Source organism: Embiotoca jacksoni, unplaced genomic scaffold, assembly GCF_022577435.1.
Source record: "Embiotoca jacksoni isolate LCO1_2020_lvr unplaced genomic scaffold, fEmbJac1.0.p SCAF_5, whole genome shotgun sequence".
NCBI lineage: Eukaryota > Metazoa > Chordata > Actinopteri > Embiotocidae > Embiotoca > Embiotoca jacksoni.
In genome coordinates this window covers 22,406,763-22,420,296 of record NW_027185403.1, presented here as the reverse complement: position 1 = coordinate 22,420,296, position 13,534 = coordinate 22,406,763, and the positions used below count along the sequence as shown (strand labels likewise).

The following is a 13,534-nucleotide window of genomic DNA, read 5'->3' as shown; positions in this document are numbered from 1 at the left end:
TGTCGTGGTTCTTCTGGGTTTTATTTTCGTACCTTTGTGGTTTCTGGTGGTTTAATTGAATCCCACCGAGATCTCCTCCGGGAGGAACGGGATCTCCTCCGGGAGGAACGGGATCTCCTCCGGGAGGAACGAGATCTCCTCCGGGAGAAACGGGATCTCCTCCGGGAGAAACGGGATCTCCTCCGGGAGGAACGGGATAATTCGGGGCTCTTATTACGAAAGGGCGGAAACGAAGGAGCGCGTCGCGGCCGCTGATTGGCTGGTCACCTCTGAGGAGGCAGAAGGGAGGTTGCCGCGTTGACACGCATCTCACTGGAAGGAAGTCATGAGAGTCGGAGGGACCCGCCGGTGGGACCCGAGGGAGGACGAGCACCGGAGCCGGAGGGGTACACGGCAGGACAAAGAGCACATTTCATCGCTGGAGGTTGTTATTGACCGCGGTTATTGAACGGTTGTGGTTTTCACAGCTGACCGCGGGTCCGCTACGACAGTAAAAGCCGCTAACGGTCACCAGCTGAAGCAGCGTCGACCGGAGGTCAACCATTACTCCTCGGTTCTGGTAACTTCTCTTTGTTTTCGTTTTCGGGACGACCCGGTTCGGCGACGGCGTGACGTTGGTTTAATTTGACGGGCCGGCCTGTTTAAAGATATGTGGCTCCGCAGTGACGCCGTGCTAATGACCAGAACCACAAAACATGGCAGAAAATTGCACGTTTGACCCGAAACCTTTCTGTCTCCGGTGCCGAGCAGCCGTTAAACGGTGTGGGGGTAGTGGGGTCGGGGGTCGGGGTCCGACTGATGTTTTATTGATAAGACGTTAGCTCGAGCGGTTGTGAAGGAGCACCTCGGTGCCCCAAAACACGTCCAACATCCCGCTGCAGCAGCTCCGACCGTCCACTGGACTCTGACCATTCCTCAAGAACCCGATCCACATAGTTCTGGAGGAGCTCTGGAGGTTAACATCCACACACACACACACACACATATATATATATATATATATATACACTACTTTATTTAACACAGAGTCGGCTGGTAAAGTTGGCTGAGAAAATACACGGCGGTCTGTGGGTCGATTATTTATATATATATTTAATATTTCAACAAATATAACTGAAAATCTTTCTCACGTTTGTTTTACTTCTGTTGCAATTTCTACTATAATATAATACTTGTATTCCTTCTTCAAAAACATCTGCTGTGTGTTAGGAACCGTTCATTAATAGTTGATATTATATTCTGCGTTGGCTATTAAATATATGGACATAAAAACTGTTTCCTGGTACTGAACTTAACAAAATTAATTTTCATTTAATGCTATTTTTTTAGCACTTCGAGTCCATTTTATTTTTAAAATATATGTTACACTGTAAGTTACTTTAGTGTATAACTAACTTTTGAATTATGCATTATTACAGCTTAGACTGCCTCTAAAACATTTTATTGTTCACACTTGCGCCATCAGTGGTAATTCAGAAGTTCTGCAAAATATCCCCCATCTTCTCTGCATGGTTAGAAATGTTTAAAATGAGTTATATTTATTACTGAATTACATGTATTTAAGAGGTGGTTTTAATATACCGTCACTAACTTTTACCTCCATGCTAAAATTTAGGACTAATTATGTGACAAAAAAACAATCTGAACATCATGAAAAAAAATAAGCTATTGCAGAAAAGTCTCATCAGCTACAACTTAAAAAATATTGCTTCAAGATGCACCAATAATAACAATACATTAATAAAACAATGATATAAGTGAAAGAATCCATTCATGCATTATTACTTTTCATATTTTAAGTACATTTCAGGCATCAATACATTTAAATCTTTTTATTCATATTTTTTTAAAAGCAGGATTTCCCTGTTGCGTGTACTCTAATGCTTATCTGCAGGCATTAACTATAATGAAACTGTATCCTCATTATTTTAAATATGACCATTTCGGATGCAATATAATCCTCAATGAAAACAGGTTGTCTTTTTATTTGCACACAGCGGGACTGTGAGAAACGGTTTTCCGATCCATCTGTATGTAATATGGTGGATTGACATTAAATAGGTTGAGTTCGAGACGTGTTTCCTGCCATTACAGTTTGCACTTCTGCAAAATCAGTGCGGCTCAAAGTAATCACAAGTGACTGCTGCTGCAGCGCTCATTAACACAAACCTTTGTTAACAGTGTCTGCCTGTCCCTGTTTGTCCAGGAAGAGACCCCTGAGAGCCAGAGGGCCGCCGGCTGCACCACAAACACCACAACACTTCCCAGAACCCCGTGTGAAAGAGATCAACATGAGGCTCCATGTTCGCTGGGCGACACACAGGTGATGTTCACACGGCACGGCACAAAGAGTCTGTTCTGGGAACACAGCTGGGTCAACCTACGCACGACTCCTCTGGCCTCGAGGTCTAACAGAGAAGACATGTGGTTCATGTCTCAGTGGTTTCTGTGTGTTCACATCTTTAGTGGAAGTAGATGCTCTAAATGTACAGAAACACACGCAGGAAAGTTTCAAAGGGTCAAAATCCAAAAAGAGAAGGAACGAGGTCACTTGGTTGAATTGTTTCCATCTCTGCAACCGATGTCTTGTACTTGCCCAAATAAATGGCTGGTTGTGTAAAGACACACACACACACACACACACACACACACACACACACACACACACACACACACACACACACACAGAACAGAGGAAGCCTGGCGATCAAACATGAATTTTGCATTTATAACTTCTTTTTTTTTTTCAATCTCATAAATGCAAATCATTTTTCACTTCCTTAAACTGCTCTGCCCTCATCTTAACCCACTTCATACTGAATTTGTCTTTTCTGGCAGTACGTTGGTGCACTTTCTGTTGTGATGCATACAGTTTTGTGTCTGGCCTCCGTTAGAAAGAGACCGCAGTGCTGTGTGCAGATGAATAAACAGCATGTGTTGAAATGAGTAACCAGCCTGATGTTCTTCAGCAGCTCCCGGTTTAATGAGCCTGGTTGATGGAAGGTTTTGACCACCAGACCGACCGCAGCGTGAGTGCTTTCCACAAAACAATCCTCCACAGGACGCTTTCACAAACAGAAACAGGACGTCTCGCATTCCTTTAACCATCAGCTGATTGTTACAAACACGGCGTGATTTCTGCTGCAGCCAGTTACACTGTGGTGAAGCTTCAGGAGCCATGTTGTCTTTACAGTCCTGGTAGGACGCGTGTTTATATTCTATATATTCAGGTGTGATGGTTGAAGCTTACATGGTGTTTACAGCTGGAGACACACTGGATATACAGTCTGAACTTGTGCAACATTTTATTTAATTATACATTATATTTAAATATTTGCTTTAAATGGTATTTGGTTTAGAGAATCTGAGCCCTGTTAACATGTTGTTGTGGAGCGGCCGTGACCCAGTGACCTCTGGGACCTCAGTGTGTCCACAGTGCTTGTTAAAACATCATTTTTCCGTCAGTGATTAGCGGTCCGTTGAGTCCTGTTCGGGGTGCGTTTCAGCATCAGCATGTTTCCTGGGTGGAGACGTGTCAGCAGGAACCATGTGGTTATTATTAAAGGTGCTCCTTCACACAACTTTAAACCAGAGGTGAAGGGGATGTGGAGCTCCGTCTGACCTCCTGAGCTTCAGTGGATGACGTCAGGTAGTTTCTATGAAGGCGCGGTTGTAGAGTTTTGTTGCTCAATATACTGTATTATGGTATATTAACCTGACTTCTCCACCCATTACACTGCAGCAACTGGAAACAGAGCACAGTGCATTTGGGTCGCTAATATCACGCAACCGAAGTGTTTAAGCACGTGATTCATCTGTAAACACGCCCCGATCAGTTAAATACTTTAAGGTGCGAGTGATTTCTTTCAACTGCAAAAGTATTCAAAATTAAAACTGCAAGCAGTGATGTACGGGCCCTCGCACTCCGGCGTGCCGCCTCCTCCCCAAAGCCATCTCCCCGATGTGCAGCGCGCGAGGGACCACATATACCCGCTTAAAGTTGCTATTTTTGTCTCGTTTCCTGTCTCCAGCAGGGGGCGCTGGCGAGCCGTTTGGCCACGCCCACTCGCAAAACACATATCACATGTGTCGTCTCACCACGCCGGACGTATGTGACACGTTTTGTGAGGTTTCAAGCATCTTTTGACCTTACACATCAACTTCCTGTGTCACAGCGAGACATCCAACTTTGCCGCATCGTCACGGCGACGCCCATTGACGAAGTCGAACGAATGTCTCAATATATCATCAGCTACATGTTTAGGTTGTTGTGACCCGACTTTAGGTTCATGGGATCAACCAGCTCGACGTAGAATGTGAACGTATGAAAAGTGTCATTTCCAGTGGCCAACAGGGGGCGCTATGACTATGAGTGAATATTCCCCCACAGGGGTCTTCAGGGCGGGGCTGTTATCATACCTGTGATGTTTGGAGAAGGTCGGTCCATGTACATAAGATTTAAAGCAACTCCTAGTTTCATGGCGAGATGCTCAAAATGGCCGCCATGCTACGGGCACACACATCGATGAAAACAAATTATTTATACAACTTTTAATCCCAAACATGTTAACTATCCATAGAAACTAAATTCAAGTCGGTCCGACAAAATCCCTCAGAGGAGTTCGACAAAGTACAACGTGTCAGAATCGCCCAAAATGGCGACTAAATTCAAAATGGCGGACTTCCTGTCGAGTGGGCGTAACGGTGTGATGTAACTTTTTAGTGCGTCCAGGTGTGATACACATGTCCACCGGATTTGGTGAATTTAGGTAAATGTGGCCGCCGGGGCATCTCTGTAGGGGGCGCTCTCGAGCCGTTTGGCCACGCCCACTCGCGACTCCACCAAAATATGAAATTTTTCACCGGGAGACAAATGCGTTTCCACTTTCATGAGTTTTTGAACATGATAAAACCTCCAAAAAGGAAAATCACTTTACGTAAGAAGAAAAACGACGACGACCGAGAACATTTTTACGAATTACAATAAGGAGCACTGATGCTCGGGCCCTAAAAAGTCTGACGTTAGCAGGAAGCAGCGGTTCAACTCTCTCACCAGAGTTGTCATGGCAGCGTTGACCGGATACATTAAAAGTGTGTCTTTGCACTGAGCTCATGTAAAAGAGCTGCAGCGAGCAGACGATGCAGAAGGAGAAACTAAGAAGTTTAAAACATGAGGAGATGGTGGAGTCCCGGGATGTGAGATGGGGCCATGTTTGTGGGGGTGTACATGAGGACATGTCCTCTGCTGTGGCATCATGAGGAGGATGTGACAGTTTTTTTAAGGAGTGATGTTAAATAGCATTCATCAAACCTCTTTAATGTTCCTCAGCAGCAGAAGGAACTGGTTAAAGAGATTAAGTCCTCAAACCTTCAGTGGGGAAGTTGCATCTCTGTGAAACTGATGATGTCAATGCATCTCCAGCTTGCAAAGCAATGCCTGTTGACTTGAAATCGGTCGCCATGGATACAGTACCTCCGACACTTTGAATACGTGGTACGAAATGAAAGTACACCACGTGTTGAAACCGCCACGGTACTTTACATATTTATTATAAAATATTCTGATGAGATGGTCTGTTGATTGACAGCTGCTCTGCTGTCAGTTTGCAAGCTCGTTACTTTCTCTTGTTTTTCTGTGTTTCAAACCATAATCTTCGTTCCCCTATCTCCACTCTTGCTGTGTGTGTGTGTGTGTGTGTGTGTGTGTGTGTGTGTGTGTGTGTGTGTGTGTGTGTGTGTGTGTGTGTGTGTGTGTGTGTGTGTGTGCGCGTCCAGGCGTGTGTTGGTTCTGGGTGTGGTTCTGGTGTTGCTGGTTCTGGTGATGGTGTGTCTGCCCCTGATGGAGACGGAGAGCAGCAGACCTGTTGAGTGGCTCGTCAACGCTGCACATAAACAGGTGAGAGTGAAGCGCAGCCGACTGAACAGGATCTTCGTCACTCATCAGTTCTCACAGGAAAGTTTACAGAACAAGACAAGAAAATTATTAACAATAACAAAGAAATCTGAAAAATGCGTCGACACAATTTTTCATCTGTTTGGGATTTCAGTCAGACTTAAAGTATGTTTTATCTTTATTTTTATTGTATCTGTCTCTCCTGGTCCTCAAGCCATGATATTACTTCATATATATTTTAAGGCATCAAAAATGGTTTAAGTCTCAGGTTAACTAAGTACACAGTGAATAACATTGTTAACACGGTGTTACATTACTGAGAAATACAAAACCGTAATAATGAGCTTTCATAAAATATCAGAAATTAAATCTGAACATTGAGTTCTTTTATCTGCCATCTAACTTCTGTAAGTTATTTCTAATATCTGACAAGGTGCACTTTGACTTTTTTTTTTCCACCTGTGAAAGTAAAGATAATCGATTGATCTTCTCAGCTTCAAGTTCCTGGTAAACTTCACAGCTGCAGACGGCTGCACAGGAAACTGAAAGCACATGTTGTCCAGGTAGAAATGAAGGATTTGAGGGGAACATATTAAGTTATTGAAGCTTATGATTAAATGAATCAAGAAAACGTGAACTATTTCTTTACATGAATGTTTACTTGCTGCTTGTTCTTTAGTTTAATTAGAGCTTATGATGATAATACTACATTCATTTTTTTACAATATAAGTGTAGAAGTTGTTGCCTTCTTCATTTGTTCTCAGTTCTCGTCCAGCTCATTGTGTTAATACATAAAAACATGAAAGAAGTTAACTCAGCTACTAGAACCATCTTTTTAAAGACAGTCTCTGTATTCTTACTCCAGTTTTTAATTTTTCCACAGTGGTTTCTATATATTTGTAACATGTTTGAAAAATAAAGGGACAACAGTCCCAGTAACGAGCTCTCACCAGCATTTATACTGTAAAAGGCTGCATGTTGCTGTTGGGTGGAGAAAAAACAACTTTCCTTTTTTGACTCAACTTCCTCTTCTGTTATAATACAGATACTGAGAATGTAACGGAAGGATACTCAGTCTGCAGCAGACGAATCCGCTTTTAAACTGCTCTGAACTTTTCACTGCCCGTTATAACCCTGCTGTTCTTCTGACGTACAACATGAATCTGTCAGAAGATGTATTTCCTGTTGATCTGTTTCCTTGCTGATGAAACACTGGACAGTATTACTAGTGTGGTTGGTCAATGTCAGACACACGTGGAAACAGACATGTTCTAACTAGATCAGAGGTCTTCAACGTGTTTCAGGCCAACGACCCCCAAACTGATAGAGAGATGGACCAGAGACCCCCTACTATTTATATTGTATACGATTATGTTTTATATTAAACTGGAGGAGTGCAGGAGGCTTGAAGGGACAGGTCCAAGCTTGAAGGGACAGGTCTAGGCCTGGAGGGACAGGTCCAAGCTTGAAGGGACAGGTCCGGGCTAGTCCAGTGGTGGAGTTTAACACTATAATGTCTCCCTGTCATTGTATTCCTGCTTGTTTTTCACAAGCTCTGTTTCACCTGCAGCGAGTCCACCAACACGTGCTCAGAGTTCTGGAGGGCCCGTGTCGCTCCGGCGGCACCAGGAAGAGCTTGTTGGGTCGTCTCCCTGCCGCCGGTCACGTGATGCAGCCTTTCCTGTGGAAGGACGCGCCGCTCCCCGAAGACCTCTTCCTGCATCCGCCGCCGTTCGGACTCCGAGGTCTTCAGAGCAAAGTGGAGGACCTGCTGAAGCTGGTGAAGCTGGTTTCTGTCTGTCATCGTTATTCAAAGGAGAGACGTGTTCATTTAATGGCACCTTGTTTGTTCCCGGCCACGTTTAAAACACACATTACAGTGTGGTGCAGTTGGACACCACAACTGGTGCAACTTCCCATAAACAAGCACACATTATGAATCTACACGGCTTTTCTTTGTGCACCAACCTAATGACTCTTATCTGTGGATTTCTTTATGAAAGCTGCCAGCCTCTGACTCCGCCCCCCGACCAGGAAAGACGTCGGATAAATGCCACCGCTGTGTGGTGGTGGGAAACGGAGGCATCCTCAAAGGGCTGGAGCTGGGTGCGCTGATCAACCGCTTTGACACCGTTATCAGGTGAGTCACAAACCTGCTGATGTGGCTTTATTTACCTGGTTTTCATATAATGGTCCCTTTCAGTGTTGCTAGTCGTGATAAGTAGGAAGGAAAAGATCTGTGCAGAGACAACAGAGCCGCTCACACTGTTCTGATTGTAGTGATTGTTGTCATCATGATTTACATCGAAAACCAGCTCATCAGTGGCTCCTCTTGTCTCTTCCTCCTTCAGGTTGAACCGAGGTCCTCTGGGAGAGTTCAGCGTCGATGTCGGGAACCGAACCAGCATCAGGATGAGTTACCCGGAGGGCACGCCGCTCCGCTGGGCCGACGCCGACCCGCACGCTCTGTTTGTGGCTGTGGTGTATAAAGGCGTGGACATCAGCTGGACCTCGGCGATGATCAACGGGCTCCCTGTGGTGAGTGCTGCTGTTTGATCCGATCAAACTAACCTTTGAAACTGGTGCACATTACGTTTTAAGAAGCACTCCAAATCTTTGAACTGCATCTTTTGATGCTGCAATAATACATTTAAAGAACTACATCACTTATTTTTATCCCAACATGTGGATCATCTTATACATATCATACATATAATACATGTACAGCTGCATTCACAGTGTGCAGCTCACCCAGCTCCCAGATCTGTTCACCCTCATAGCAGCAGCACTGCCAACACAAGTATGTTCACACGGTCTCCCACAGACAGCTCGCTGCTGTCATCTGATTTCAGATTATCACACTTGAATGACTAAATATTTTTACGATGTGTTGATGGACTTCAGTCAACGAGTGCTGCTTCCAGGTTCAGAGTCTGCAAGTCGGCACTCCAGGTTAGAGGTGCTGAGTTTCAGGTGGAGCTAATAAAAAAAATCATTGAAAATATCTCACTTTATAGAATTTCGGTGGAACTCTGGAGCCTTTTGTAATCAAAGTCAAATATTAGAGATCCAAACTACATGTGTTGGATACAGGAGGATCCTGAGCGGGAGTCCTTTCCTCATTATTTTCATCCAATAACACATTTATCTGTTCATTTGGTTTGATCATAGCTTTACTTTTTATTGAGTTTTTCAGTATTTTTAAAGAATATGTTTCTTTCCACAGAGAAAAATAAAGAGTTCAGGTGTGAAAATGCTCACAATTAAAAATAATAAATGGCAGCAAAACATCAGCAGAGTTTTACTGTGGAAGTGTGAGTGATGAGTTTAAACCTGCCGTGAACGGACTGGACTTTGTTACAAATCTATAGTAAAGTCCAAAACTTCCACAGTTCTCCTGTCAAACTCCGTCAGTGAAGTTTCCGCTCACAGAAGAAAGAAAGATGATCTCCAAGTGAGTGCAGGTTGGCCTGCGCCTCCTATTGTTGTTACAGAAGTGGAACACAAAACTTGACCTTACAAATGATATCAGCTCAACCATTCATTTCTCTAATTATCTTAGTATTTGGTAATTCCCCCTTCGTACCAGTTCAACATTTTCTACTTTTATCTTCTAGATCCTCCGACTTTGTGATTTTTTTTATTTCTAAGTGAACATTTGACAGATGTTTCATGTGCTCTCAGACTTTTTGACCCCCCTGTAGATTTCCTGAGTTCCACTCTCTTTTTATTAGTTTTTATTTGAACTTAAACCGAGCTGTGCTCCGTGTTGCAGCCTCTGTGGGACTGGCTCTTCTTCTGGCAGAAGGTTCCCGATCAGATCCCCCTGCAGCCCGCCAGGTTCAGACTGCTGAACCCGCATGTGATCAGAGAGACGGCGTTGGACCTGCTGAAGTACCCTCCACCCACTGCACGCCTGTGGGGCCGGGACCAGGTAAACGCACTCCTCGTGGCAGCTATCACATCTGTCTCTATGTTTTTAGAGTCATGGTCAAATGACTGCAAAATGAACACAATGCAAAGTGTGTATTTTTACAATATTGAGAATATTTGGAGTTGATTTGGGTTCAAATAAACATCACAAACTCGATACTCTGCTGCTTGTAGTCTGTTTCTACGGAGCTCTCCTTTAAAACCCGAACAACAGACGCTCTTCAGACTGGAGAACAGAGGATCTCTGTCTTCTGTCCAGTGTGTCCAGCGTGATTTCCCCTCCACCTGTACTGCAGGTGTTCATACAGTTTGTTGTACAGGACGGGCTCCCCCTGCTGTTAGGTTTGGGGTATTGCAGCTCTGACAGTCACCAAACCAGTGTGACTCTTAAAATGAGAAATACACCATAACTTCACAGTTTCTGCATTTATATTCATGATTTAATAGATCACTTATTAAGATCACTGATGCAGAATATTTATCTGCTGAGTTTTATTCTTCACACCGTCAGTAACAATAATTTATATGTTTGTACTGAACAACAACATATTTACACACCGAGTTCTCTGAGCTGTCAGAAATATGTAATCTGAGCTGGTTTGATGTTTCCTATAAACTTTGGAGCTAATGAATGTTATTACTTTGAAAATTAGTAACAACATCTTTTTTTTTTATCGTAGAGGTTTAATTATATTTTTGATGTTAAAAAGTAAAATTTAAATTGGGCATATATTATTTAAGTAGTTTATAATTGTTTGGAAAGAATCTGTTTATTTAGAAAGTACAAGAATAAACAAAACACAAAAGAAAGAACATTTCTGATGTTTCTCTGTTGAGAGACTAAAGACTGAAGAAATAAAGCCAGTAAAACCAGATTTCCGGCATGTTGTCGTGTGGTCTGTGATAGCGGCTGCTCTTTGTTTGTGTCTGCAGAACGTGCCCACGCTCGGCGTCTCGGCCCTGAGTCTCGCCAGCCTGCTGTGTGACGAGGTCAGCCTGGCGGGCTTCGGCTACAACCTCTCCCAGCAGGGGGCGCCGCTGCACTACTACGACCAGCTGCCCATGAGAGCCATGCTGCAGCAGAAGATGCACAACGTGGACCGAGAGACTGAGTTCCTCCACAGCCTGGTGAGAGAGGGAGCCGTCAGCGACCTGACGGGGGGAATCCACTGCTCCTCCTGCCCCAGCTGACCTCCGACCTCCGACCCCTGACCACAGAGCAGTTCCTGCTTTATTTAGGAGCAATATACATACTGAAAAACAGAAAAGACTGAAAGACTTACACACGGATGAAGGAAGATACAAAGAAAAAAGGAGTGAGACAAAGACGGAAGGAAATCTAGCTGTAATTTATGAAATATTTGTCACCAAGTGCTTCTGGAAGACGCAGAAACATCCGCCGGCTGGTCTCCACGTGTCCTCCAGCGGTCATTCATCCATCAACCAATGAAATGCTTTGAAACCAGCAACCATAAACTCCATGATTCCAGATGGTAAATGCAGAATAAGAATTTGTAATGAACAGTTTAGATATGATTATATATATATATATATTTACAAATGATGGACCCCAACCAGAACCTTGAGTCGATGGTATTAAAACTCAGACAGTCGTCATGAATATGAATTAACATCCAAACGTCCCTCAGAAGACGTAACTGAACCAAACTGTTTCTTTTACTGGTTTAAAGGCATTTTTAAAATGAGTTATTTATTCATTGTTCCGTGAGATGTTTATTAATCTGCATCAGTCCAAGATGCCTTCAATGCCATTTGAAACCGGCTCCAAATAGTTGAAGTACATAAAAAAATAAGTTTCATTTTATGTTTTAAAATGTGCAAACAGATGATTGTGTTCTATTGTAAAAGAGCAACATGACAATTGTACAGATGTCTTTATGTTTAGCGGTCCATCAGCAGTTTCTCTGCTACTTCATGATTTTGTTTTACAACTGTACCTTGTTTGTTTTTTTGTTATTGTTTTGGTTAATGAAAACTAGACACACCTGGACACACATGTTAAAATGTTGATGTATTAATGCTTCATGAAGTTGTGAGTGATGATGCTCCTTCATTCAAGGAACATTGAAACGTTTAACATCCAGAAAGGTTCATAGAAAAAAACCATCAGTTTGTAAATGTGACCAAAAGATGAATCCACCAACCTGCATGAGACGACGTAAAAACTCAGAAAGATGGACAGTTTCTGTTTGTAATGTTTTTTATCAGTCTTAATTTAATATACTGTTGAGGTTTTTTTTTATTTTTATTTTTTTATTACACCGAGTAAATGAGTTGTTTGTTTCATATGAATTATAATTGCTTTGTACGTTTGTCATCAGTTTTGATGTTTTTTGTACTCAGTTCTCCACTTCATGTCCATTAAAGTACCATTCAGAAAGAATCCACAGTTCAGGATGATGAGTCGGCAGTCTTTGTTCTGTAGATGTGGAGTTAAAGGTGCCAGAGGGACGAGACACTGATGGGCTGCAGGAGCCTGCCAGGTAAAGTGCAGGGCAAAGACCACCTGTCATCTGGACTCTGATGGACACCTGAACTTTCATCCCGTCTTGCAGTCACATAAAAAGCTCCCTAAAGTTTGGCTTCAGAGAAAAGCAACAATTAAACCCAGTTATTCTTGAAGCTGGAAGTGGAACAAATCTTTTAAAATCCCCACACGGCCCTTTGATTGTCCTGAGGCCACTTCAACTTTAATATGACCGGAAATCTGGCAACGTGTCGCCTTCAAAACAAGTGTCCAAAAACCTTAAAACATACCTCAAAGAATTGAATGACGATCTGAGAAGAGTAAAACGATGTTTTATCTATTTCAGAAGCCTCTGGGTGGAATTCACTTCGAGCTTTCACTCTTCCACAATTTATCGCGACACAGAAAACACGTGAAGGGTTTTATTTTGAAGCCTCCGTGGTGTCCGGAAGTTGTTGTTTAAACGCGCAGCAGCGAGGTGCTGTCAGCAGCAACGAGCCGCCGCCAACAGGTAAGGAGCTCCGGTAACGGGACCTGTCGGTTTACCGGTCGGAGAGCAGGTGGATGACAGGTGACGAGCTTTTAGTTCACAGAAGCGACAAAGGGTTATAAAACCGGAGTGACATCTGAAGTACGGAGACGAAAGTCGGAGCGATCCCGTCAAAACAAATGGCTTTTTAGGAGTTCATACAAAAACAGCATAATGTTGACAGAACAACGTTTTAAACTTATTTTAAGCACTTTTTTTTACAAGCAGATCAGATGAATAAATACATCATACAGCTGGTTCATATCTGAAGCTGACCGTTAACGTGACAGAGGAGGGAACCTGCTCGGTCAGTTGTTAACGGTTGATCATCACGTCATGTCTGACCTGATGTCTGACTCACTTCACAGCGTCTGTCCGACAGGTGCTCCGTTTCACAACATTACTGTTTCAGGTGTTTTCTTTCAGCGGTGTCGTGTTTTGTTGTGACGGTTCCGTGATGACCTGAAGTCACGCAGACAGGCTGGAGACCGTGATGCTGCAGGGGGCCGGAAGTTGAGCTCTTTAAGTGAGTGTGAGTGTGTGTGTGTGTGTGTGTGTGTGTGTGTGTGTGTGTGAGAGTGTGTGTGTGAGAGTGTGTGTGTGTGAGTGTGTGAGTGTGTGTGAGTGTGTGTGTGTGTGTGTGTGTGTGTGTGTGTGTGTGTGAGAGTGTGTGTGAGTGTGTGTGTGTGA

At 43.4% G+C, this 13,534-nt stretch overlaps 2 protein-coding genes across 3 annotated transcripts in view; both read left to right on the top strand.

Moving 5' to 3' along the window:
- The first annotated feature begins 142 nt into the window (after positions 1-142).
- On the top strand, positions 143-12,237 carry st3gal5 (ST3 beta-galactoside alpha-2,3-sialyltransferase 5). Of its 2 annotated transcripts, none has more exons than XM_069170981.1 (8): positions 143-559; positions 2,207-2,323; positions 5,776-5,896; positions 7,465-7,674; positions 7,898-8,034; positions 8,246-8,432; positions 9,670-9,828; positions 10,761-12,237. In XM_069170981.1, exons 2-8 carry the CDS (start codon positions 2,292-2,294, stop codon positions 11,016-11,018), a joined length of 1,104 nt encoding a protein of 367 aa, XP_069027082.1. In that variant the 5' UTR covers positions 143-559; positions 2,207-2,291; the 3' UTR covers positions 11,019-12,237. The 2 variants fall into 2 exon arrangements, with proteins under 2 accessions (XP_069027082.1, XP_069027081.1); XM_069170980.1 differs by having other exon boundaries at positions 143-955.
- A 548-nt stretch (positions 12,238-12,785) lies between these two features.
- The window catches only part of LOC138211510 (long-chain-fatty-acid--CoA ligase 1-like), an 18,800-nt gene continuing 18,051 nt past the window's right edge, over positions 12,786-13,534 (top strand). Inside the window, exons 1-2 of the mRNA XM_069171461.1 lie at positions 12,786-12,826; positions 13,271-13,370. The gene's annotated coding sequence lies outside the window, so the exon portion shown is untranslated. The remainder of the gene's footprint in view (positions 12,827-13,270; positions 13,371-13,534) is intronic.